Below are 27,886 nucleotides of genomic sequence, written 5' to 3'. Positions count from 1 at the left end.
TAGATTGGATTGTGAAAAAACTGGACTGCGTAGAAATTGGGACTTTGTATGTGCGCTGATGACCGCACAGTTGAGTGCCCCACAAATCAAACATCATCATCATCATCATCATCATCATCAGTCCCCAATTCTTAACAAGAAGCTCGCTGCTGAACTGTATCAGAGAGCATCTCCAGATAACAACCCTGCCCTTTTTGGATAATCTACCCCTTCCAAATGGGTTGGGGTTTTTCTTACAGTAAGATCGAGAACCACCGTATTTCGGGCGAAAAAACTCGCGAATTGCTGAATGATGTTTTACCTGAGCATTTGATACATCGAAGGAATCCAGCGGAGTGACCAACTAGGTCACGAGATTTGACACCACTTGACTTTTTCGTCTGGCGCCATCTCAGCTTTGTAGTGTACAGACAAAGGCCCTGAACACTGCAGGAACTGCAGGGAAACATGAGAGGAGACTGAGCAGCAATATACCTACTATTAGGTAAAGTGCGTAAGAGTTATATGAACAGTATTCAGAGGTGCCGTCAACAGGATGGCAATCAAATTGAACAATCCCTCCAGCAGTGACCAATCGATAAAGTTGCAGGACTTGGCAGTTGTAGTCATTAATTTGTTTCAGTTTGCTACTCCCTGCGTTTGCTACTGTGATTATTAATTTGTTGTTAAGTCGTAAATGGTGTACTGCCGTGGCATTGACTTGTTAGTGGTTGTTTCGGTTTGCCACTTTGACAGTCATTTTGTTTTGTTAAATTTTTGATTTCAAGTAGATTAATAAAGTTGCCCAATAACTAATATGAATGCTGAATGTTATGCCGCAACAGTGAAGCTCATGGCTTAAACCAATGTATTTCCAACAATTTTGCCCTCTATCGCTTTTTCGGTATTTGCACAGATAACGGAGTTGTCCTACATCGCGCGACTTTTCACTCACCCTCTGTGTGAAGTATGTGAAACTTGCATATATGGACGAAGCAGCGAGTAAAACGTTTCTACTAAACTCCTGGATCGATTTCAAGCAAACTTGGTAGACAAATTCCTATTTGGAAAGAAATATTGTGGGATGTAAGAATCACCATCCTCCTACTGGATTGGGAGTGGGAATAATAGCGTGGTGATGGGCAGATAAGTGCGAGAGAAGGAGATAGACAGGAAAAGGAGAGAGAGGAATAGAAATGGGAACGGTATATTAGGGGAAAGATTAAAATTTTTCTTAGTCATTTTGATGAAACAGCAGAGATTCAGGCCTTTATTTATGCAAGATATGTAACATGCGCATATGCGGGCAAAGTGGTGGATAAAAATCAAACTTGGTACACATGTCACTCACTATCTGGAAAGAGGTACTGAGACTGTGTTGCGAAAGTAAAAGAGAGAGAGAGAGAGAAAAAAGAACGGAGGAGAGCAGGATGTAGAGAGATGGGGGAAAGAAGAGTGATATGTAGAGTGTGGGGGAGATATATGAAGAAAGAGATGTTAGGGGAGGAGCAGGGGCAGAGCTATAGAAAGAGAAGGTGAGGGGGAAGGAGGTACAGAGAAAAGGAAGGGGGAAGGGAGATATAGAGAGGTGGTGGTAGAGAGAGACAGAGAGAAAGGGGAAAGGGGAAGAGCAAATACAGAGAGTGGGAGAAAAATATGGAGGGGGAGGGAAATATAGCTGGGGAAGAGGAGGGAGATATAGAGACAGGAAAGAGGAGGGAGGGGAGAATGATGGATAGATAGACACAGGAAGGAGTGTTAAAAATTGAGGAAGGATGGGGCTAGTGGGCGGTGGGAGGGCAGCAGTGAGTGATCGGAATGCAAGAAAGTGAGTCAAGGAACAGGAGGGAGTGAGTAATACAAGGAGAAAAATGTGGAGCGAGAGAGATGGAGACAGAGAACGAGAGAGAGCGAGAGAAAGAGATCAGTTTTCTTAGAAAATCTGAAGAAACATTTGACATCTATGTCTCTACTAGAAATATTGTTTACAATCAAGTTCCGAGCTAATTACAGCAAATTTGTAGTTTGCATGCTATTTTTCTTAATTTGGATACTATAGATATGGAGTTACACACCCATATTTCTTTAACTGTTTCATAATTTCTATGTAGTTTTCACGAATACATGGAAAAGAATGTTTTTCAATTTTACACTACAAACACTCTTCTTTTTCTCGTTTCCAAGGTTGGAATAAATGAATACCTACCCAACGCCGAATTTCTCAGTTAATAAGTCAAATAAAGCGGAAGGTATTTTCTGATCAGCTTGTCAATGTCTAGGTCACTCTAGTTTTGAAATGACACAGCGAAACTGTCGCCAGTTTTTGCACTAGTTTGGCAACAGTTGATTTTAATCTTGTACAAATATCTGAAACATGTGGTATAGTAGGCTCTTTTTCTTCCTCTTGTTGCTGTCAGGCAAGAAATGAAAAACGAGGATCTTTCCCCTACTCGCTCGGACAACAGCAATTTTACATCCAGATTAGGTAGATATCACTGACTAGTACCCACTGCGACCATAGAGTTGGAACATAAAGGGGTGACAACTCAGGTGTGCAGAACAGAATTTCGTTGACAAAATACGTCTCCAAGAGTTATGGCATAAGGTTTGTCCAGGCACCTATAGATTTTAAATGTTATTACATCACAAGTGCAGATATATTCCTTTCTAAAGCATGTGGTGGCTCCCTTTTCTGAAAAAAATTGAATAAGAATTGTAACCCGAGCTCTAAAGTTTAAGTTTTTATAGTTTGTCTTGGATGTTCCGTCACTATAAGGATCCCACAAAAAAAAAATCCCTGAAAATATTAATTTACCAACATACAAACATAACTGGGGACCTACAATATGCATTTGACTACTGATAACAATGTTCAACCACTTTGGGCTCCAGTAAGCTTCATAGAATGCTAAATGATGACACTTAGAATAAATAAAGGTTTTAGCTTCACGCAGCGAAAGAAAAACTGCATACACTGCATATTGATTGAAAAATAACAGTCTTCCATTAACTTCATTTTGCAAAGGAAACGACGAACTGCTGTGAACAAACGGAATACATTCTTGCTACAATAATGGGAAAGAGGGGGTTGGGGGAGGGATACCCCCAAAAAAGACCAGAATAACATTGCCGTGGGCGGAGGTTGTGTAGTACGCACTTCTGCCGCTATGCGTGTCTAGCGCCCACGTCATTGACAGTTCAGTGCCGCCTGTGTTATCTGCTTGGCTTGTTCTGTTCATTTGCGATGATTGTTTTTTTGATGGCGCTATGTTTGTTCTTGTTTCTTTTTTATGATAGCAAGTTTAGGTGAACAACATGCAGCTGTGAAATCTTGTTTTCCACTCTGTAAAAATGGTGCTGAAACTGTTTTAATGTTGAAAACAACTTACCAAGATGATGCTATGGAAACACTCAAGTCTGCAAATGGTTTACTCGATTTAAGAATGGGAAATTTTCGGTTGATGACAAACTTCTTTCAGGACGTCCATCAACAGCCCGAATCGACGAAAATATGAAAAAATTCGAGAACTGGTGCTCACAGATCTTCGACAGACTCCTGATCAACTGTCAGAGTTTAATGAATTATTCAGGAGCTCGATGCAACGAATTTTAAGGGAATATTTGGGATTTGGTTGCTGCCAAGTTTGTTGGATTCTGACTGACAAGCATGTCATGAGACATGTCACGCTTTGAAACAACAGCTTGAAACTGATTCAGATTTTCGGTCAAAGGTCATTACTGGTGATGAGTCATGGTGCTATGGTTACGACCCAGAAACAAAGTAACAGTCAAGTTAATGGAAGACGCTATCGCCATCCCAGCTAAAAAATCTCATCAAGTCAAATCATACTTGAACCAATGCTGATTCGCTTTTTTTTTTTTGCCAAGGTGTAATTCATTCAGAGTTTGTCCCCCCAGGTCAGACAGTAAATCAGACCTTTTATTTGGAAGTTTTAAGATTGTGCACAACAGTTTTCATCAAAAAAGTCTCGAACTGTGGCAGACAAGAGACTGGTTCTTCCACCACGATAACGCACCTGCATACACAGCCATCTCTGTTAGACAGTTTTTGGCTAAAATTGGCGTTGTTCAGCTGCCCCACGCACATTACTCGCCCAACCAAGCTCCGCACAACTTTTTCTTATTTCCACACATGAAAAGGGGCATGAAAGGACACCGATTTGACAGCATTGGAGAAGTGAAGGGAAGAACAAGGGAGGAGCTATCACGAATTTCTAAAGATGACTACAGAAAATGTTTCGAACAGCAGAAGCACCAGTAAGACAAATGTAGTAGTTGTAATGGAGAGTATTTTGAAGGGGATACTGTTGTTTTGTAAACAATTTGAAAATATATAGCTTTTAAAAAATAATACCCGTTTTTTTGGGTACCGCTTATATTATAGGCGTCGCGCATCTTAAACTTCCTGCATTGGCGCAAATATAAATACGTCAGAACAAAGTGGATACAGTGCTAAGCCTGACTATTTCTTAGTTAAATTAGTCTTCTTTGTGACAATGGCGCGTCGTGCCACTTAAGTGGCTCCTAGGCGGTCAATAATGTTGACAATATTTCCCGGAAGCGCAATAATATTGATCGTGTTGGAATGAGATTGAGAAGTTGCGCAATAATATTGAGAACATCAAAAACTTTGGAAGTATATTGCACTGCATAGAAATATTGTGTCGTCTGTTGGCAGTATTGGCAATATCCTTGACAGCCTCTCACAGGCCGGCCGCGGTGGCCGAGAGGTTCTAGGCGCTTCAATCCGGAACCGCGCGACTGCTGCGGTCGCAGGTTCGTATACTGCCTCGGGCATGGATGTGTGTGATGTCCTTAGGTTAGTTACGTTTAAGTAGTTCTAAGTTCTAGGGGACTGATGACCTTAGAAGTTAAGTCCCATAGTGCTCAGAGCCATTTGAACCATTTTTGAGCCTCTCACACACTACACACTACAAAGATCAAGGGGATATGATTAAGTTAGGTTTGTCGTTGTGTGGAAAATGAGCTCAAAACAAGACGAAAGGCGTTATTTTTAAAATGCGTAGAAATGTATAAATCATTGCCAGCATTGTAGGATCTTAGGGTAGACGAGTGCAGTACAAAAGCAGAAGTGAAACTTCCTCCCAAATTAAAACTGTCTTCTGGACCGAGACACGAACTCGGAACCTTTGTCTTTCGCCAACTGGTGCTCCATCGCCCGAGCTACCCAAGCACGACTCACAAGCGCCCATCTGAGCTTTGTTTCCGTCAGTACCTCGTCTCTTACGTTCCAAACTTCACAGAAACTCTCCTGCGAAACTTGCAAGACTACCAGTCCTGGAACAAAGGATACTGTGGCGACATGGCTTAGCGAAGAAGTTTGGGAGGTAGAAAGGAAGGAGATTTGGCTTAACTTCCCGTCGACATCCAGGTCATTAGAGATGGAGCACATGTTCGGATTGTGTGAAGGATGGGGAACAAAATTGGCCGTGCCATTTTAAAGAAACTATCCCCATTTGCCTGGAACGATTTACGGAAACCACGGAAAACCTAAATGTGGTCGTGCTGACATGGGTTTGAAGCGTCGTCCTCCCGAATGCGAGTCCAGTGTGCTAAACGCTGTGCCACCTCGCTCGGTGGAAGGTAGAAGACGAGGTACTCGCGGAAGCGCAGCTGTGAGGGCGATTTATGATTCATGCTTGGGTAGCTCAGTCGCACGCAGACGGGTTTGAGAAGCCGTGCGGCAGGGACGTCTTAAACTTACGTCCTAGCCGCCGCGAACAGCTTACAGTAAGCGGCGAGTGTTGCGACAGCAGCAAAGCGGTCAGCGTACGCAGACGACGTTCACATGGCTAACTCGTTACGATAATCGACAGTGAAGTTACATTCGAGAACCGTTTTGCCCAACCAAAAGCACTTGGAGTTGAACGTTTTTTGAGAGAAGTGGTGAAACTCGGTCCACAAGAAATGATTGGTGTTCATCTTTCGATAGTGGCAAGTGTTGTACATGTGGCCGACTCCTTCGAACGTCATTCGGGTCTTCAGTTCCTTCACTCCGATGGCAGTGCAGGGCCTGTTCTTGTGGAGTCAGCTGCCATTGGAACAAGAACTGTGCGTGTTTTTCAATTACCATTCGAGGTGACAGCACAATAAGTTATCTCGGCACTGCAGCAACACGGGTCTGTTCTCGCCCATATGGAGGAAAAGTGGTTGAGCTTTGAGACGTATCTTGTTCTCAGTGGTGTACGTCAAGTCAGAATCGATCTTCAGAAATACGTCCGCTCTTATGTTTACATTTGTGGCAGCCGTGCTTTCGTTATGTATGACGGGCAACCTTGCACATTCTCCAGTGGTGGAAAAGAAGGTCATGTTTAATTAGAGCGCCTACAACGACGAATTGCGCAATTGCCGGTGACCTGCAACGATCCCAAGCATGGCTTCTTACATACGTCGAGGTGCGCGAGGAGCTACAGCACCACTCCCCATTGCAAAAAGACCTCCCAATGAACCACAGGAGACGGACGAACTGCAGAGTGGCCCGGTAGTGGACCAACCAGTGAGGCTGGTGAAAGAAGCCCCAAGTCACGCTGCCTCGGCTTTTTTTGAACCTACACGAACAGAAGAGATGGATGTGGTCAGTGAGGTGATGCACGAGGCAGGAGGGGATTTAGAAACTCGAAGTGTGGGACAGTCTAAAACATCAGGCACAGAGGAAGGACACACGTTTTGGCACCAACAAAAAAAGCTCAAGAAACAAAGTATCGCACCCCTTGATGCCGATGAGACAGCTCGCCCATATCGAGAAAAAGCTAAACAGATAGCACAAATGCAGCGCATCACTACGGCGACGGGTCCTGCAAAGGATCAGGAACCCATACAGCAAGAGACAACTCGAGGTTACTATGGAGGTAAATTTCAATTGAAAAGCCATCGTATGTCACAGTAGCCACATAGCTCAGTTGATAAAATGTGTTGACTTGTTGAAGGTCATGAGGTCGAAACCTTGTAAGTAGGCTGTTTATGTTTTCTTATTGGCAACGTTACGTAGCGCTCTGTATAAAAATCACTGGCTGTGCTGTGTACAGTCTGTGGCTGGTTTGCATTGCTGTCTGCCATTGTAGTGTCGGGCAGCTGGATGTGAACAGCGCGTAGCGTTGCGCAGTTGGAGGTGAGCTGCCAGCAGTGGTGGATGTGGGGAGAGAGATGGCGGAGTTCTGAAATTTGTAAGACTGGATGTCATGAACTGCTATATACATTATGACTTTTGAACACTATTGAGGTAAATACATTGTTTGTTCTCTATCAAAATCTTTCATTTGCTAACTATGCCTATCAGTAGTTAGTGCCTTCCGTAGTTTGAATCTTTTATTTAGCTGGCAGTAGTGGCGCTCGCTGTGTTGCAGTAGTTCGAGTAACCAAGATTTTTGTGAGGTAAGTGATTTGTGAAACGTATAGGTTAATGTTAGTCAGGGCCATTCTTTTGTAGGGATTACTGAAAGTCAGATTGCGTTGCGCTAAAAAAATATTGTGTGTCAGTTTAAGCCCACTCATGTATAAATTTTTCAAGGGGACGATGAAGTTTTGGGTTGGACTGCAGTACCAAATGTTACACTGAAAACAAACCCTGTCCTGTATTTTTGTGTTATTACACTATGTGAATTTGTGTTTTTCCTGTCTGTATGTGTTTAGCTAATAAGATTTATGTTGTAGAATTTTTCTGATAATATGTTATTTACTTTGTAAAGATGTTTAAACATTATTTGTTCTGTTTTGTTTTAATGCTCGTGTGTGAAGTTGATGTTTCTAAAGTTATTCGGATCTTTTATGTATGTACTCATGTCATAATTCCTGTAACACTGATGTATATGTTATTTCGATTCTTTTGTAAAGCCTGTACTACAAATGTTATCTGTATTGTTATGTTCTTTAATGATGTATTTTGTACCTTTGTAATTGTATTCTTATATTATAAAATTGTAATTGACACCAGTTCATCATATTATTAACTTGTAAGTTACATTTCACTGCACACGTTTCTGTTGGTCATATTATATGGACAATATGTGAGAAGTAGGGACTGATAGTGTTTGCACGTGTGTTGATAATTCAGCAAGGGACTGGATAACAGCATTGCTGCTTCTAAGGACATTTAAAAAAAATTTTTTGTGAGTGTACAAGTGGTGGTTTATGGACTTGCTATATTATCCGCAAGACTCTTCGATGGTGATTGAGCACCTGCACAGTCGCAACAGATGGTTGCTGGCCGCCTCTACAAGGACTACAGTGGGTCTGCATCTCTGGTGGCCCACCAATACCATTATTTCTACAAGGACTGCAGTGGGTCTGCACCTCTGGTGGCCCACCAATACCACAATCTCTACCATAAATACAGTGGGTATGCTCTGCGATGACCTACCTACCAATATTCTTCAAAACGTCGAATGACTCTGCTGTGGGTTTGCTCTGTTGTGGCCCATTAGCTGTCAGCATGTCAAGAGCCAGCACTGTCTTTCCGTTGGAAGGACAACACTACTTCTTCAAGACTGCATGGAAATCCACTACATCCGTGTGCATTGTCTTTTACTGCTCAGACTTTGAGAAAAGAAACGGCAGTTTTACTGTGATGAATGATCAGGACTGTCTTTATGGACTGTGAGAAAATTCTAGCATTTGACCAACATTGTATCAATAAGTGTGTGCATTTGATTTCTTTGTTCCTGTAATTGTGAAAAAAATTTTAACAAATATGTATTGGCCAATGCCCAAAACAATTTGTAAAATTTTTTGTGGGGAGCATGGGGGCTATGTAAGTAGGCTGTTTATGTTTTCTTATTGGCAACGTTACGTAGCGCTCTGTATAAAAATCACTGGCTGTGCTGTGTGCAGTCTGTGGCTAGTTTGCATTGCTGTCTGCCATTGTAGTGTTGGGCAGCTGGATGTGAACAGTGCGTAGCGTTGCGCAGTTGGAGGTGAGCTGCCAGCAGTGGTGGATGTGGGGAGAGAGATGGCGGAGTTCTGAAATTTGTAAGACTGGATGTCATGAACTGCTATATACATTATGACTTTTGAACACTATTGAGGTAAATACATTGTTTGTTCTCTATCAAAATCTTTCATTTGCTAACTATGCCTATCAGTAGTTAGTGCCTTCCGTAGTTTGAATCTTTTATTTAGCTGGCAGTAGTGGCGCTCGCTGTGTTGCAGTAGTTCGAGTAACCAAGATTTTTGTGAGGTAAGTGATTTGTGAAACGTATAGGTTAATGTTAGTCAGGGCCATTCTTTTGTAGGGATTACTGAAAGTCAGATTGCGTTGCGCTAAAAAAATATTGTGTGTCAGTTTAAGCCCACTCATGTATAAATTTTTCAAGGGGACGATGAAGTTTTGGGTTGGACTGCAGTACCAAATGTTACACTGAAAACAAACCCTGTCCTGTATTTTTGTGTTATTACACTATGTGAATTTGTGTTTTTCCTGTCTGTATGTGTTTAGCTAATAAGATTTATGTTGTAGAATTTTTCTGATAATATGTTATTTACTTTGTAAAGATGTTTAAACATTATTTGTTCTGTTTTGTTTTAATGCTCGTGTGTGAAGTTGATGTTTCTAAAGTTATTCGGATCTTTTATGTATGTACTCATGTCATAATTCCTGTAACACTGATGTATATGTTATTTCGATTCTTTTGTAAAGCCTGTACTACAAATGTTATCTGTATTGTTATGTTCTTTAATGATGTATTTTGTACCTTTGTAATTGTATTCTTATATTATAAAATTGTAATTGACACCAGTTCATCATATTATTAACTTGTAAGTTACATTTCACTGCACACGTTTCTGTTGGTCATATTATATGGACAATATGTGAGAAGTAGGGACTGATAGTGTTTGCACGTGTGTTGATAATTCAGCAAGGGACTGGATAACAGCATTGCTGCTTCTAAGGACATTTAAAAAAAATTTTTTGTGAGTGTACAAGTGGTGGTTTATGGACTTGCTATATTATCCGCAAGACTCTTCGATGGTGATTGAGCACCTGCACAGTCGCAACAGATGGTTGCTGGCCGCCTCTACAAGGACTACAGTGGGTCTGCATCTCTGGTGGCCCACCAATACCATTATTTCTACAAGGACTGCAGTGGGTCTGCACCTCTGGTGGCCCACCAATACCACAATCTCTACCATAAATACAGTGGGTATGCTCTGCGATGACCTACCTACCAATATTCTTCAAAACGTCGAATGACTCTGCTGTGGGTTTGCTCTGTTGTGGCCCATTAGCTGTCAGCATGTCAAGAGCCAGCACTGTCTTTCCGTTGGAAGGACAACACTACTTCTTCAAGACTGCATGGAAATCCACTACATCCGTGTGCATTGTCTTTTACTGCTCAGACTTTGAGAAAAGAAACGGCAGTTTTACTGTGATGAATGATCAGGACTGTCTTTATGGACTGTGAGAAAATTCTAGCATTTGACCAACATTGTATCAATAAGTGTGTGCATTTGATTTCTTTGTTCCTGTAATTGTGAAAAAAATTTTAACAAATATGTATTGGCCAATGCCCAAAACAATTTGTAAAATTTTTTGTGGGGAGCATGGGGGCTATGTAAGTAGGCTGTTTATGTTTTCTTATTGGCAACGTTACGTAGCGCTCTGTATAAAAATCACTGGCTGTGCTGTGTGCAGTCTGTGGCTAGTTTGCATTGCTGTCTGCCATTGTAGTGTTGGGCAGCTGGATGTGAACAGTGCGTAGCGTTGCGCAGTTGGAGGTGAGCTGCCAGCAGTGGTGGATGTGGGGAGAGAGATGGCGGAGTTCTGAAATTTGTAAGACTGGATGTCATGAACTGCTATATACATTATGACTTTTGAACACTATTGAGGTAAATACATTGTTTGTTCTCTATCAAAATCTTTCATTTGCTAACTATGCCTATCAGTAGTTAGTGCCTTCCGTAGTTTGAATCTTTTATTTAGCTGGCAGTAGTGGCGCTCGCTGTGTTGCAGTAGTTCGAGTAACCAAGATTTTTGTGAGGTAAGTGATTTGTGAAACGTATAGGTTAATGTTAGTCAGGGCCATTCTTTTGTAGGGATTACTGAAAGTCAGATTGCGTTGCGCTAAAAAAATATTGTGTGTCAGTTTAAGCCCACTCATGTATAAATTTTTCAAGGGGACGATGAAGTTTTGGGTTGGACTGCAGTACCAAATGTTACACTGAAAACAAACCCTGTCCTGTATTTTTGTGTTATTACACTATGTGAATTTGTGTTTTTCCTGTCTGTATGTGTTTAGCTAATAAGATTTATGTTGTAGAATTTTTCTGATAATATGTTATTTACTTTGTAAAGATGTTTAAACATTATTTGTTCTGTTTTGTTTTAATGCTCGTGTGTGAAGTTGATGTTTCTAAAGTTATTCGGATCTTTTATGTATGTACTCATGTCATAATTCCTGTAACACTGATGTATATGTTATTTCGATTCTTTTGTAAAGCCTGTACTACAAATGTTATCTGTATTGTTATGTTCTTTAATGATGTATTTTGTACCTTTGTAATTGTATTCTTATATTATAAAATTGTAATTGACACCAGTTCATCATATTATTAACTTGTAAGTTACATTTCACTGCACACGTTTCTGTTGGTCATATTATATGGACAATATGTGAGAAGTAGGGACTGATAGTGTTTGCACGTGTGTTGATAATTCAGCAAGGGACTGGATAACAGCATTGCTGCTTCTAAGGACATTTAAAAAAAATTTTTTGTGAGTGTACAAGTGGTGGTTTATGGACTTGCTATATTATCCGCAAGACTCTTCGATGGTGATTGAGCACCTGCACAGTCGCAACAGATGGTTGCTGGCCGCCTCTACAAGGACTACAGTGGGTCTGCATCTCTGGTGGCCCACCAATACCATTATTTCTACAAGGACTGCAGTGGGTCTGCACCTCTGGTGGCCCACCAATACCACAATCTCTACCATAAATACAGTGGGTATGCTCTGCGATGACCTACCTACCAATATTCTTCAAAACGTCGAATGACTCTGCTGTGGGTTTGCTCTGTTGTGGCCCATTAGCTGTCAGCATGTCAAGAGCCAGCACTGTCTTTCCGTTGGAAGGACAACACTACTTCTTCAAGACTGCATGGAAATCCACTACATCCGTGTGCATTGTCTTTTACTGCTCAGACTTTGAGAAAAGAAACGGCAGTTTTACTGTGATGAATGATCAGGACTGTCTTTATGGACTGTGAGAAAATTCTAGCATTTGACCAACATTGTATCAATAAGTGTGTGCATTTGATTTCTTTGTTCCTGTAATTGTGAAAAAAATTTTAACAAATATGTATTGGCCAATGCCCAAAACAATTTGTAAAATTTTTTGTGGGGAGCATGGGGGCTATGTAAGTAGGCTGTTTATGTTTTCTTATTGGCAACGTTACGTAGCGCTCTGTATAAAAATCACTGGCTGTGCTGTGTGCAGTCTGTGGCTAGTTTGCATTGCTGTCTGCCATTGTAGTGTTGGGCAGCTGGATGTGAACAGTGCGTAGCGTTGCGCAGTTGGAGGTGAGCTGCCAGCAGTGGTGGATGTGGGGAGAGAGATGGCGGAGTTCTGAAATTTGTAAGACTGGATGTCATGAACTGCTATATACATTATGACTTTTGAACACTATTGAGGTAAATACATTGTTTGTTCTCTATCAAAATCTTTCATTTGCTAACTATGCCTATCAGTAGTTAGTGCCTTCCGTAGTTTGAATCTTTTATTTAGCTGGCAGTAATGGCGCTCGCTGTATTGCAGTAGTTCTAGTAACCAAGATTTTTGTGAGGTAAGTGTTTTGTGAAACGTATAGGTTAATGTTAGTCAGGGCCATTCTTTTGTAGGGATTTTTGAAAGTCAGATTGCGTTGCGCTAAAAATATTGTGTGTCAGTTTAAGCACAGTCATGTATGATTTATCTAAGGGGACGTTTCAACCTGACGACTGCTTGAATTTTTATCTATAAGTTTTATCAAAGTAAGGCTATTTAAGTCACTTACGTTTTATCGCTTTTGTATGTTATTTACTTAATTAGTAATGAGAAATTAATTTAGTTATATAAGTGTTAGTAAATAATTCTAGAAATAGTACAAGTAAATTCATTCCTTAGATGTCCTGATGTCGCGCACAACGCTTGAAGCAAGAAGTTGGCAAAAACAAGTTTTGACGGCTTTAAGAACTGTCACCAAAATAAGAAAAAACGTCGGCCGGACGACACCTAATAATCTTGACCCCGAGTTCAATGTGAAACAGCGATTTATGGAAGGCTGAATTAAAAATTTTTACTACCGAAGAGAGACTATCAGTACTGACATTTGGCGAAATGATTGTTGATGTTCGCATATGTTAAGATTCGTCGAAGGACACAGTACTCGGCCCACATTCCAATGATCAAGCTTGCGTGAGCAAAGTGTTGCGTTAGCAGTGCAAGCAACCGGTTTATTATGACGATTAATATTTTGCTTCAGTGTCTCATTACGGCAGTTGAGGGATCGGGAATAAATTTTACAGCGTGACACGCGATACGGGTGGGAAAAATATAAAGGTTTGGAGCGAATTGTGTGACTATACAGGTAAAACACAATTCGTAAATCCAGTAGACTATACCAGGAATGCATGTGTTTTCTTCTGTTAAAGTTAGTGAGGAATCATTTCATCACGCTGCCTAATGGTTCAAAACTAAGGCAGCTATACAATAACTTTTTAAACATGAAAAAATGATCTAACGATAACATATCCCATTACCGAAGCGCACTTACGAGTTATATGTAACTGGACAAGCGTACGCCTATTTTCACGACTAATAGCTTATATCTTGAAGATGCTCTTCATAAAGACATTGAAAATAATTTTATTGAAATTGTTAACGATGTCTTTGATGTCTTGAACTCTAGAGTTCCAAAAGCTGAATGTTCATGTGGATTTGGAATGAATCTCACAATTTAGGGGAATACATAAAGAGATCCCTAGAAACTCGTTCGGCAGTGCAAGTTGGTTGCTTTTCCAAAAACGTTTCGTTAAGTGAATAAAATCGCTCTTTGGTTTTTTCGAAAGCTTAAAAACTCAGCTACATTTTAACTTCCACACCAAGGCAAGATTGCTTGGAAACTTTTTTTATAGGGTATGAGGATTACATACATTTCACAATAATCCTATACCATTTGAAATAGGTGCGTCTTCTCATACTGACGAGTAATGCAAGTGATATTTGTTTCTCTGGAAACACTCCTGTTAAGAGTCCGCACAGAATACCATGGCCGGTAGACGTGCACCCTGCAGGGCGCGCATGGGGAGAGCAGTAGTGGAAAGGTTACAGGCAGGCGCTGTCGGAGAAATACACAGCACTGGAGGGAAAGTGCCGTTCTAAACTGAACCCAACACTCACATTTTGTGTAGATTTTAAGTGGGCCACATCCAAGCCCACAATTGCATCGTGACCATTCAAAAAGATCCGTCACTTCAGCCTTGGTTAGTGTCTAAAAAGAATTCCTTTGAAAACGCAGCAATTTGTTTTCGTGTGGCTTGTTAACCATTTGTAACTTTCAAGAGAAGCGTCATGAGTGGCGAATTTTGAGCAATACTTACACATTTCTCTTGTTGCCATGTTAAAATTTGCTTCTTTTCTCAAAAAACAGTGGAGTTTTTACAGTGTCACCTCACTAACAGTAATGGAACAAAGCGGTTTCTTCTGCCCCACTCTGCATTGTTGCCTGATGTATCCAAGATGGCGGCGATGACGTCATCCAAGATAGCGGCCATGACGTCATATGATGACGCAAGTACCATTATCCAAGATGGCGGCTTTTGGCAGGAAAGTGCCACGCCCCCTTTCCCTAGAAAAATGGCGGAAAGTTCAAATTCCAACAGGATGATGCATCACACCACAGTTATCTGTACTAACCTAAGAAAATCGCGGGAAGATAGGTCACTTGGGCTACCTAGACTAACGTAAGTCACCCGGCTGCCACTTCTTCCTATGAACCGGCGCCAAGTTTGCATTATGCTGGTAAAGAAAGGTCAATTGGTTCTTCTCTACTAAGCTAAGAAAATGGCGAAAGAAAGGACACTCACACTAACCTCAATCACCTGACCGCCACCTCTTCCTAGGAACTGGCGCCAAGTTTGAATTTTGACAGTAAAGAAATGTCTGTTGGGGTTTCGCTACCAACCTAAGACAATTGTGGGAAACAAAGCTCACCTCCACTAACCTAAGTCACCCGGCCGCCATCTCTTCCTAGGGACTGGTGGGAAAAGGACTCAGCCTGTACTGATCTGGTGGAGAGAGGAAGGAGTGTACTTTATTTATTTTGGAGCAATTTATTTAGGGGAGGAGTATATTTATCACAGTGATACGGACCACATGCTCTGACATGCCCCACAGCATAGAGACCTGCAAACTACTCCTACATAACTCATATAGGTAAGAAAAGGGGTTCGCTATGCTTTCAAATACCTAGTACAACTATTTTTCAAGGTCATCCAACACTCACTTCCCCCAAAAAATGGTTCAAATGACTCTGAGTACTATGGGGCTTAACATCTGTGGTCATCAGTCCCCTAGAACTTAGAACTACTTAAACCTAACTAACATAAGGACATCACACACACCCATGCCCGAGGCAGGATTCGAACCTGCGACTGTATCGGTCACGTGGTTCCAGACTGAAGCGCCTAGAACCGGATGGCCACACTGGCCGGCCTCACTTCCTCCATTCGAAATAAAGATTACCTTGAAAAGTAGTTGAAACTAGGTAGTTGAAAGCATAGCGAACCCCTTTACTTACCTGTATGAGAGTTGTCTCTATTTTCGAGTATACAGTCACTGTTATACTGACGTCCCAGTACTCCAAGGCGCGTTCACGCCCGTCTCATACACGAGACACCTCCGGGCAGCACTTGTCTTTACTGTTGATGACAGAATAGCAAAAGCTGCTTACCCCCTAACGGAACATATGAGCTGCGTCCAGCCGTGCGTACCTGCCCCAGCGTGACTGACATCACGCTGCAAAACGTCTGCATGACGACTCGCCATTTAAAAGGTTCTCAATGTTATTCTGACGCCACATGGGTTTGTAAAAAAAATAAGAGCCAAGTTGACCTCTTGGAAATTGTATAGTGTCCCAGAAATAGTTAACGCTCGCTTTCTTGAGGTCTCAGCTTGTATGCACGGAAATTCTTGCCCTAACAGAACCTATTTACGAAAATAACGCCAAGTACAGTCTTCCTCGTGGACCTAACGTGGTACCCAGTCCATCACGTGATACCCTTTCTGCTTTCAACACAGACAAACGTTCCCACCGCTATGTAGAGGCTCCTATATCCCAGCACAAAGGATGTGAATGGATCGAACATTATGATTGGCTCCTATCGAATTTACCTGCCGAATTACTGATGCCGTAGGTATCAAAGCACCGTCAGCCTTTTTTTTCCTTCTGCAGATGAGACTTTCAGCGGCAATAAACTAATTTACACTGATCACCATATTTCACCGACAACTAAACCTCGCACAGCGCCATACATATCGTCAAATACGGAAAGAACCTTACTTGTTTACACTGCTCTCCCACCAAGGACAGGAGCTTGAATATTAGTTCGTGAAATCAATCTCCAACCCAGAAATATAGCACCGTGTACCGTATCGATGTAGTAAACATACAATTCATAACCTCTGCCATACAAAATCATTCCTTTTACAACATTTGTACATACACTGCGAAGACGGACAGTACCGTATATATCCTCCTCTCAGCACTAGGGCATCTACAGCTGACAGGTGCCCACAGCACCTCAGAACTGTTCTACAAATTCGGGATCGTTTCCCCTTGGTACATAAATGTTACTGTTTCTGCTCCGAACCCACCTCCTTGCTTACTCGCTTTTCTATACACATCTCTAGACTCGGGGATTACAGGAACATACGTATTTTCGCCACAATATTATACCATTTTGGCGGTACTTCTCGATATCAAGCACTAAGCAGCATCCTACCGATCGCTAGCGCAACAACAAACCCCAAACTGTAGCGAGATGCAGAGTGTTGTAAACCACTGAGTAACTAGAAACAAATAGAGGAAACTGATATTTCCACTCTCGAATACAGATGGGGCTGATGTAACAGATTCCAAATCATTCCTATAATTTAAAAGCCAAGTAAGGTCATTCCAGTGTCTAGAGAACAGGCAATCATGTCTTCCACATGTTAGATGCACACACCACAATCGATCTCCTCTCAACTAGATAAAGGCGCGAAATGTGCAGAAGCAGTCAACTGAACAATTTACATAGGAGGAAATAACGATCCAGCGCAAACGCACCTCCATACACAATCTTCTCAAATTTCCACTTGATCACGAAAGCTGCCCAAGACATACTAAGTATTAGTTCGCAATTCGGTCGTCTAGAGGACAGCAAAGTTAACTCAGATACGTTCCTACACTCCAACAGGCCTCTGCATTCGGACAACTGCTACTGTTAACAGGGGATGTGAATCATTCCCACCACAGGTCATGCATTCACGGAATCATTCTAGAAAACTAGTCATGTTATATGTTTTATCATTATACTTAAAATTAAATGTTACGATCACGGTCTCAATTCAATCGCGTTCGACAATGAGTGAAGTATCGGAAATACACCCTGCTGTTGGCAGTGGCTCTGGAAATAGAAATATCACTACCTTTCTTATGACTTGGCATACTCTTCCCTTTGCTATCACAGTACTCGAAGTCAAATCCATACCCTCCTTACGACTGGACATAGTCATTTCCTTTCCGCAAACACATACTTTAAAACCAAATGCGAACATATGGCGCATCCCCTACTACTAAGTGTAATACTTCGTCAATAGCTGATTGCCTACGATACGAAATAATACTGACCGAAAATCGACGATGGGTGGACATGTCTGTTAGGTTTTTCTTGCGAGTGCTACCACTGTGTCTTAGAAAGAGAGACGTAATCGACCGGATGTTAAAAAAACCCGATCCCAACAACTGCTGCATGTTAGTGTCACAAACGATCTTGGTTCTACAGATACACACAAGTATCCATGTTAAAAGCCATACCCGCTTTACGAATCGAGGTACGACATTATCTCTGTATGAGGTGGTGGTTCTTTTCCGGACAAATACTGTGTCGGTGGTCATAGGAAAGTGTATTATCAGATCAACACGTAGCCGACAATGCAACCTCGTGATAAAATTACCGCATTTTAAAAGTGATTCGGCTAAGGAACGTGGCATGTAAGCGGTATTTGTGACTCCCTCACACCGCCCCAGTTAGATAATTCTATAGTATTTGTAGCGCATTCTGTCTTGAGACCATATCAGAGGTTCCGTGATATATCCACTGAGTTATAGGCGATGACTGATTGAGAAGGAACACAAACAGTAGTGGTAGATGATGTGCCGATTGAGGTTGTAAGAAAATGTACGTTAGCTTCTCAGATCTCTAGTGTTGCGCTATCGGCTAGAAATGATGTCCATGATTTGGAATCTGGTCGTTCCATTCAAGCACATACCTGCGTTGGATCCTATTGACAATTCCTTTAATGATTACAACCACTACTCAAACATGTTTCTGACACTCCAATATCTCAAAACGAGTCACTTTTCCCGAACCTAGCTGCTACAGTAAAATTCCAACGTGGTTTTAGTCACCCCCTACGCATCTTAAACTGCTACCATTTCTACAGCTTTCCACATGTGATCGTTCCAATTTAAGTTGGAACTGAGCAGAAGTCGGATAAAGACATATCCACCACCTTCTGCAACCCATGTAGAAACAGAACGACCTGAGTTACTGCAACAGGACCGTGTTTTGACCATTCGGTGTAAATGCGCACAATGTGGTACGTCTCTAAACTAGATACAGGTACTACAACCTGAAGCAGATCCGCGTCCATTCAAATCAGTCCGCCCAACATGCTATCATCGTTATTCTCTACCCCCCAACAGAGAAAAATTACGAACTATAACAGCTCATATGATTTAGAAGTCACCTAGGCACAGATGTAAGCGCTATGACGCATAGCTGTGGTGTGGTCCAGCACGGAGAAAGAGATTTCACAATGCTCCCAAGAATAGCGCAGCCTGCAGCCATCCAAGCATTCCTAACGGTATACCCAGTCCCTCACCGAATTTACACCTCAAACTGCTGCTGCTGGTGTGCTGCCTGTATGGCACGATCCTATTATATATGCAGCCACTTTGAAATTTGATAACCTATACTCTAGGCGAATGATTGTATCCTGTAGACTATACGAAATCGCATGAGATGCTCCCTCTGGTCCTGTTTAGTTGTTTGAAACACTGTTTTATAACTTGCTTTTGTACAATGCCAAACATTTCCTTTTTTCTGCCACAACTTCGAGACCTGTGAAAGGTCTTTCGCAGGAAACTAGACGTTGCACAGTGTAAATAATATTCTTACGGCGGATAGCATAACATGTCACACATTGGCTGATTTAAAATAAAAGACAGTTACAAGATAAGCAAACTGGAAGAGTTTTATGGCGCTGGTATAGTTTTACAAACTACAGTCCGAAGGTGATTCACGAGCTCTACATTTAGACTCGTCTCTCACACTGACTGAACAGCTGATGGCTCTGCATTCCCTTCGACTGATTTCTCATATTGCACTCATGTACGCGATCAGTGTTTCGGTGCTATCCACCACAGAAGGTGCAGTCCATCCACCAAAACGTTTTCCCCAATTCAAACAAGTGATGTCAGTCAATCATTTTGTGGTAACCAATAATGTGCCAGTGCACGGATGAGATGGAAAAGACACCATTGATGTGCTCTAATAATGAGCATCACAGTTGATAGCACAAAGAATTTTAGCAATTTTACAGTAACTTCAACACTGGCCAATGATGTGACAGCATGTTTCCCCAATTTCGGTATCATAGCTAAACCACCCCCTCTCCACTTTGCGATTATCACTGCGAACATGGATAGATGTTGGTAAGAGAGAACATAAACACACACACCCCTAAGGCTACAACGTTCCACACTTAAAACGGGCTATAACGTTAGACCGCCTGTGTTTCCGATCTATCAGTCGTATGGAATGTAGCGTTGTTAATATTCCATTGTGAGAAATATATTTCAAGTGCATGACAGACATCCTTCTTCCTGGTTTCTCTACGGTAAACTATGTTATCGAATCGTAAAAACGAAAAAACTACTTCCGTAAAACACTTGCTCTGCGTGATACGAGCACAATATAGCTTTCTGGAGACGTATAGTGTCCACTGTTCACATCCGATCATGGTTCAGAAATTACACGATGCCTGCATCAGGCCTATATAAAATGATCGTTAGTAGCGGGGGGTACATCCTACATGGAAACAGTTAAACGCATAGCAGCAGCGTTCGACATGTGAAAATTTGAAGTCATTCTGTCACTAACTCTGTAAACAGCACATCAGTCGGGCAATTGTGTACACAGGGATTGCAGCGCCTCACAAGCTCCTATCGCTAACTTAGTTATGACGCTGAAGTCTCGATTTTACACCCAAGACGCGACAAGGGGATCGAGTACATCGCATAAATCAAAGTTCGTTTAGAGAAATGTGTCAAGTTTCATCACACATGAGATGGAAGTCCTCTGATGACCGACAGGTTTACCGTTAACGATCGCAAGTGCTTTAAACTACATACAGAACACATGGCTGTATACGAGTAGAACGCAGGCTATGCCACGCGACTGATGCATCCGGACAGAACACTGATCGGGAGGCGTAATGTAGCACTGTACTCAACTGTATCCAGTCACCTCCATATTCGGAGAACGCTTGTTCTGTTTATTGTATTGGTTAGATGTAGTGGGAATTAGCGAAGTTCGGAGGCAGGAGGAACAGTACTTCTTGTCAGGTAAATAGAGGATCATAAATCCAACTGAGGTGCAGAAGCTTCTCCTTCTCTAGACTGCATCACTCAAGCATTAAATCGTACCTCGTTACAGCTCTGTCTCAATCGATCACCCCGTCCACTCTCTGTTATCCTTTAACGCAGATGCAAGTAAGTTTAGAGGTTAATGGTTCTCTGTCCACCTGAAAAGCATCAAATACAGTAGCCAACTCGCATGTATCACTGGTATCTCAGTAGACATACTGTATAAACTGCCTAGACGGAAAAAACTGACTGCCTCCTTGATTCCCCTCGTTTCGATGTCGACGTTTTCCCGGATTGCTCTTGTTGCCGCATACTTGTTCCCATGTACAAATTGTTCGGCGCGAACCAGAAGATACGCAAGTACTTCCTCAATTTCCCCGCATTTCGGTGTATATTCGGTCAATTTATACCCACTCCCTCGTCATTTTTCGATTTATGCCAGATCTATCTATGCGACCATGACATAACATCTCGTTCTATGTTCTAAAATTGCTTGTAAATGTTGCACAGCTGCCAACACCTAGCCCAAATGCACTGATCGGCAGGCGTAATGCAGCACTGTACTCAACTGTATCCAGTCACCTCCATATTCGGAGAACGCTTGTTCTGTTTATTGTATTAGTTAGATGTAGTGGGAATTAGCGAAGTTCGGAGGCAGGAGGAACAGTACTTCCTGTCAGGTAAATAGAGGATTATAAATACAAAATCAAATAACGGTAATGAGGTTAAATAATGGATAAAAAAAATAGGAACGCGGATAAGACACATCGAACAGCATACTGAATGCATTATTGTAGCCAAGATAGACACCAAGCCCACGGCTACCACGGTAGTACAGTAGACATAAAAGTTTTCTGGGTATGGTATGGCGTCATAATTTATAAAACTACCACTGCTGGAGAAAAACCAACGTTTCGGCCACAGTTGCAACTACCCAGAAAACTTTTATGTCTACTGACTCTGGCAGTGGAAGCCTACGCAGTTATAACAGTAGTACAAGTTTATAACTAGCTCCAAAGATGATGAAGAGACTAAAGAAATACATTATGCGATAAAAGAAATTGTTCAGATAGTTAATGCAGACTGGAATTAGAAAGTAAGAAGAGGAAGAGAAGGAAAAGCAGTTGGTGAATATGGAGTGCGGGTAAGGAATGAAAGAGGAAGCCGCCTGGTAGAATTTTGCACAGAGCGATAACTTAATCATAGCTAACACTTGGTTTAAGAATAATGAAAGAAGGTTGTACATGTGGAAGAGGCCAGGAGACACTGGAAGGTTTCGGATAGATTATACAATGGTAAGACGGAGATTTGGGAACCAGGTTTTAAATTGTAAGACATCTCCAGGGGCAGATGTGGACTCTGACCCCGACCACAATTTATTGGTTATGAACTGTACATCAAAACCGAAGAAACTGCAAAAAAGTAGGAATTTAAGGAGATGGGACCTGGATAAGCTGAAAGAAACAGCGGTTGTAAAGAGTTACAGAGAGAGCATCAGGAAACAGTTGACAAGAACAGGGGAAAGAAATACAATAGAAGAAGAATGGGTAGCTCTGAGAGAAGAAATAGTGAAGGCAGCAGAGGATCAAGTAAGTGAAAAGGTGAGGGCAAGTAGAAATTCGTGGGTAACAGAATAGATATTGAATTTAATTGATGAAAGGAGAAAATATGAACATGCACTAAATGAAGCAGGAGAAAAGGAATACAAACGTCTCAAAAATGAGATCGACAGGAAGTCCAAAATGACTAAGCAGGGATAGCTACAGGACAAATGTAAGGCTGGAGAAGCATATATCACTAGGGGTAAAACAGATACTGCCTACAGAAAAATTAAAAGAGACCTTTGGAGAAAAAAGAATCAGTTATATGAATATCAAGAGCTCAGATGAAAACCAGCCCTACAAAAAGATAGGAAAGCGGAGAAGTGGAAGGAGTATATAAACGGTTTATACAAGGGCGATGTACTTGACGGCAATAGTATGGAAATGGAAGAGGACGTAGATGAAGATGAAATAGGAGATACGATACTGCGTGAAGAAATTGACAGAGCACTGAAAGACCTAAATCAAAACAAGGCCCGTCGGTAGACAACATTCCATTAGTAACTACTGATAACCTTGGGAGACAAAACTCTTCCATCTCGTGAGCAAGATGTATGAGACAGGCGAAATACCTTCAGACTTCAAGAAGAATATAATAATTCCAATCTCAAAGAAAGCAGATGTTGACAGATGTGAAAATTACCGAACTATCAGTTGAATAAGTCATGGATAAAAATACAAACTCGAATTCTTTACAAACGAATGGAGGAATTGGTAGAAGCCGATCTCGGGGAAGATCAGTTTGTATTCCGTAGAAATGTTGGAACACGCGAGGCAATACTGACCCTACGACGTATCTTAGAAGATAGGTTAAGGAAAGGCAAACGCACATTTCTAGCAATTGTAGACTCAGGAAAGTTTTTGACAATGTTGAATGGAATATTCTCTTTCAACTTCTGAAGGTTTCAGGTGTAAAATACAGGAAGCGAAAGGCTATTTACAATTTGTACAGAAACCAGATGGCAGTTATAAGAGCCGAGGAGAATGAAAGGGATGCAGTGATTGAGAAGGGAGTAGACAGGGCTGTAGCCTATCCCGGATGTTATTCAATCTGTATGTTGAACAAGCAATAAAGGAAACAAAAGAAAAAAATGGAGTTGGAATTAAAATCCATGGAGAAGAAATAAAAACTTCGAGGTTTGCCGATGACATTGTAATTCTGCCAGAGACAGCAAAGGACCTGGAAGAATAGTTGAACGGAATGGATATTGTCCTAAAAGGAGGATGTAAGATGAACATCAACAAAAGCAAAACGAGAATAATGGAATGTAGTCAAATCAAATCAGGCGCTGCTGAGGGAATTAGATTAGGAAATGAGACACTTAAAATAGTAAATGAGTTTTGCTACTTGGAGAGTAAACTAACTGATGACGGTCGAAGTAGAGAGGATATAAAATGTTGAGTGGCAATGGTAAGGAAAGCGTTTTTTGAAGAAGAGAAATTTGTTAACATCGAGTATAGATTTAAGTGTCAGGAAGTCTTTGAAGATTAGGTGGGTAGATCACGTAACTAATGAGGAAGTACTGAATAGAATTGAGGAGAAGAGGAATTTGCGGGAAAACTTATCTAGAAGGAGGGATCGGTTGGTAGGAAACGTTCTGAGGCATAGAGGGATCACCAATTTAGTATTGCAGGAAATCGTGGAGGGTAAAAATCGTAGAGGGAGGCCAAGAGATGAATACAATAAACAGATTCAGAAGGATGTAGGCTGCAGTAGTTATTTCGGAGATGAAGAAGCTCGCACAGGGTAGAGTAGCATGGAGAACTGCATCAAACCAGTCTCTGGACTGAAGACCACAACACCAACAGCTAAATTTCATAGACAGCAACATATCATGCAACATGCACCAAACGCAAAATCATACTGATCCCTACTTTTCATTGAAAACTTTTATGGATTTCGTGCAGTGTCGTACTTCCACATCAATATCAGAATAAGTATGACCATTAACGAAATGATGGGCACATAATCATGAACCTGACATATAAAGCTACAAGTAACGAATGGCCACATCATCATGAACCTGTCAAATAAAGCCACAAGTAAAGCAAAAATCAATTTCTTTTTTTGCGAATACTTTCTGTAAAATCGGTTCAGAAAGATTGCAGGGCGTGCGCTTCGATTCTGTGATCGCCGACCTGCCGAAAGGTGGCAGACAGTCGGCTTTCCTTCCCGAACGAACGAAAGAAATCGCCCAGCGCTTTGAACAAAAATTGGTCAGTGTGCATCGGCCACCGTACCCGGTGCGCAATCTACTGAAGCATCAAACTCAGAATAATCTCTGTTTTATTACCTGCGATCTCTGTGTTGTTGATGAATCGCCTGTACGAGAAATCCCAGAAGCTGTTCATGTCGAAGAAAATTTATTGACAGATGTAATAACAGTGTGCGACGACTCTGTAATCTCGGATGTTCTTCCAGATGTGGTGAAATACAGTGCAGGGTATACTGCATTTAAATGCCAAAACATTTGTAAGGTTTTCAAATGGTTTCTGCTATCGTAAATATTTCATCTTTACTGTACTGGAACAAAGATGAATGAGTGCACTCCACGAGGAGTGAATAAGATCCTTGACTCTGGGCTTCGTTGTTATCTATGACTGGCTTCCTAGTCTGTCAGTTGGGCACTGCTGGGATGTCCTTATTTAACCCTCAACTCACGAGGTGTGGTCACTCAGACCGCGCGAAAATTTTCAAACTCGCTCTCCAATGCCAGTTGTGGTGGAATGCTCCTACACCCACCCTACCATCCTTAAATTGCCAAGCCTACGAAGTTTTGTTGTCGGTTGCGTTATCGCCTTCTGTGTTTATTGTCGACACGTGTTATTGATAGGTTTTGGAGTCTCATAGACCGCACCTCGTGAACTACATACCTGTTATAGCTCAAAACGTGTTGGCACGATGGTGTCATTTTTAACTTTCCGGAGTTTTATGAAATTGTTGGTCGGTCTATGGAGGAGGGTGTCAGTGATATACATCAAGAAATAAACGAAAAAGACGACGGTTTTACATTAGCCAGTGATCACTGTTCTGCTATCGAAGAGAGTATCATTCATTCGCGACAGTTGTAATTGGGATCTGTCTTTTTTTTTTTTTTTTTTTTTTTCAATGAAATATTTGAAGTGTCTGTTAAAATCGAATGTGTTCTGTGTGGTGATAAGAACAACGTTGTTACCAGCAATTAATGTCAATTTGACAGACTTTCTTTTTGTATCTATAGGGTGGAATTTTCATGCGCAAATTTAAACCCTGGAATTTAGTTTTATTTGGAAATTTATTTGCTGCAGAGATTGTGTAATTTTTCAGAATGTAAAATTCAGTACTCTAACAGTCAATTTATGTTTACTATTCAAAAGAACCACACAAATTATATGCTTTTGTGTGATAAATAGTAAAATGCTCCAAGCTTGGTTTAGTGCAATAAAATAAAATAAACTAGAAGCATTTAAACAACACTTAAATAAATGTAAAAATAAATGTTATATAGCATAAATTAAAAATTTCAAATGATTTTTGCCTTAAATATCGGTTTAAACATAGGGTCCCAGAGACTCCACCTCGTGGTATCCGTTACAGAAAAGTCACCTCGCGAGTTAAGGGTTAAGACATAGCACCGTGTAGTTGAGTTTTTCAGAGGAAGAGAGCTGTCGTTTGTGAATCCGGGAGAAACTGTCTGGAATAATTTATTATGGAGATGAAAACTCATTTATGATACTTTCTTGTTCTTTATATTGATGCAGAAGACTTTGGAGGGAAATTAAAGGTATGTTTGTTGTTTCTTTGTAATGAGAGAATTTTGTAGTTGTTAGAATCTTCTTATGGTGTGCACCCTTTTGTCACTAATGAGAGTTTGATTTCTGGAAAACGACATTCCTTAAAGCAAAACCCACCTCCACGATTCCATAGTAAAATTTTAAAAATTCTATCGTGCGTGGATTGCACGTTACGCCACACGCAACAACAGATTGTTTCGGACAAGCAAAGAAAGTTAGAGTAGATTATTTATCTTTAGCTGCTGCACTTTCTGATTTCTATTTGTTTTCGAGAATGTCAGTACTCCGGACAGAGCAAGAGGTAAGTCACCGTCATCTTAGGGCGCATCTCGCCTTGTACTCTTGAGCAAACAGTGTGCAGCCAGAATTGTCAGGTGTCGTTCTAGGTAGCAAATTAATTTTCACGGAACAGTATTAGTAATTTCAGGCAGTTATTTTTAGCCGAGTAGGACAGTGAGTTGTTTTTGTCGATATTCCAACTCAAACACTGCACTTTATATCTCGCAAGTTCATATTGTACTTCGGTACCGAAATTTAGTTGTATAGTTTTTATTGTGCATACAATTAGTTTCTTTCGGCAGTTGGTACCACAATGGCACAATGAAATGTAACAAATCGGTTACAGCAAGGGCAGAGAGCCGGACACCCTATAGCAGGGGTCTCCAAACTTTTTAGTCCGCGGGCCACATTGACTCCTCCACGAAGTCATAAGGGCCAAGATCTACCTAGTGGGATTAAAGCACCCTAGCACTCCATGATCACCGTAATGTAAGGCTAAAGGAAAGATGAAACCTCAAAAATCTAAGGTTGTCCTCGATGTTGAGAGCCCATAAACCCCAAAACACACACACTCTAAGGTTGTGGGAAGTACCTAGCAGTAAAACGAACTGCGATTTTTATTTAATTACAATATTTTGATTGGTGGACGTACCTGACCGAAATTGTGGCGTATTTTATTCTGGCGAATTTCACCGACAAAAAAGTATGTCACTGCACATTCTTCACGAAAGCGTCCTGCGAAGCTAACGAAATCTCAAAATCATTGTTAGCAACACTATTACTGCAAGACATATCAGAGGTAGTGTATGTCAACCCATTGTTATTTCAAGCGGCGCAATAATAAGGTTTAGTTACGTAGTCTCGTAGCGAGTAGCAGAGCCAGAGCATATATTTGATAGTTCTGTTGCGTGATTGTGTCTATGTCGCGAGTGCGAGTTTTTTTAGTGTTTTATGCGTTGTACTAATAGGCGAGACGACGAAGTGTGGGACAATTCAAAGTTTGAATTCGAAGAGACAAGGAAAATCTGAAAGTCGAAATACGTATAGCACAACTTGAGTATTTTTTCACTGTATTTTTAGTGTAACTACAGTGTAATTGTGAGTAGTTAATTTAGTAAATAAAGTGATGTGTTGGCAGAAGAGCCAACACCGTGTTGCTAGAGGAGGCCGAAATGCACGCGTTTAAGCTCACGCAAACTGGCGTGAGGTCTGGAACAGGACAATGTAATTAATATAGCCAGTAAGGTACGTTGCTGCTGGAATACTTAACTTTAATCCATAATTGGTGTACATCGCTCTTGATGATACATAATTACAGTCTCAATATA

General features: G+C 41.2%; 1 protein-coding gene across 1 annotated transcript in view; it reads right to left on the bottom strand.

The window, feature by feature from the left end:
- LOC124710975 overlaps positions 1 to 14,670 on the bottom strand; it is a 38,114-nt gene extending 23,444 nt beyond the window's left edge. The window contains exon 1 of the mRNA XM_047241275.1: positions 14,591 to 14,670. Within this exon, the coding sequence (XP_047097231.1) occupies positions 14,591 to 14,609 (19 nt within the window). The 5' untranslated portion in view covers positions 14,610 to 14,670. The remainder of the gene's footprint in view (positions 1 to 14,590) is intronic.
- Positions 14,671 to 27,886: the final 13,216 nt, after the last annotated feature.

The sequence above is a fragment of the Schistocerca piceifrons genome, chromosome 1 (genome assembly GCF_021461385.2).
Source record: "Schistocerca piceifrons isolate TAMUIC-IGC-003096 chromosome 1, iqSchPice1.1, whole genome shotgun sequence".
Taxonomy (NCBI): domain Eukaryota; kingdom Metazoa; phylum Arthropoda; class Insecta; order Orthoptera; family Acrididae; genus Schistocerca; species Schistocerca piceifrons.
This window is presented reverse-complemented; position numbering and strand designations above follow the sequence as displayed.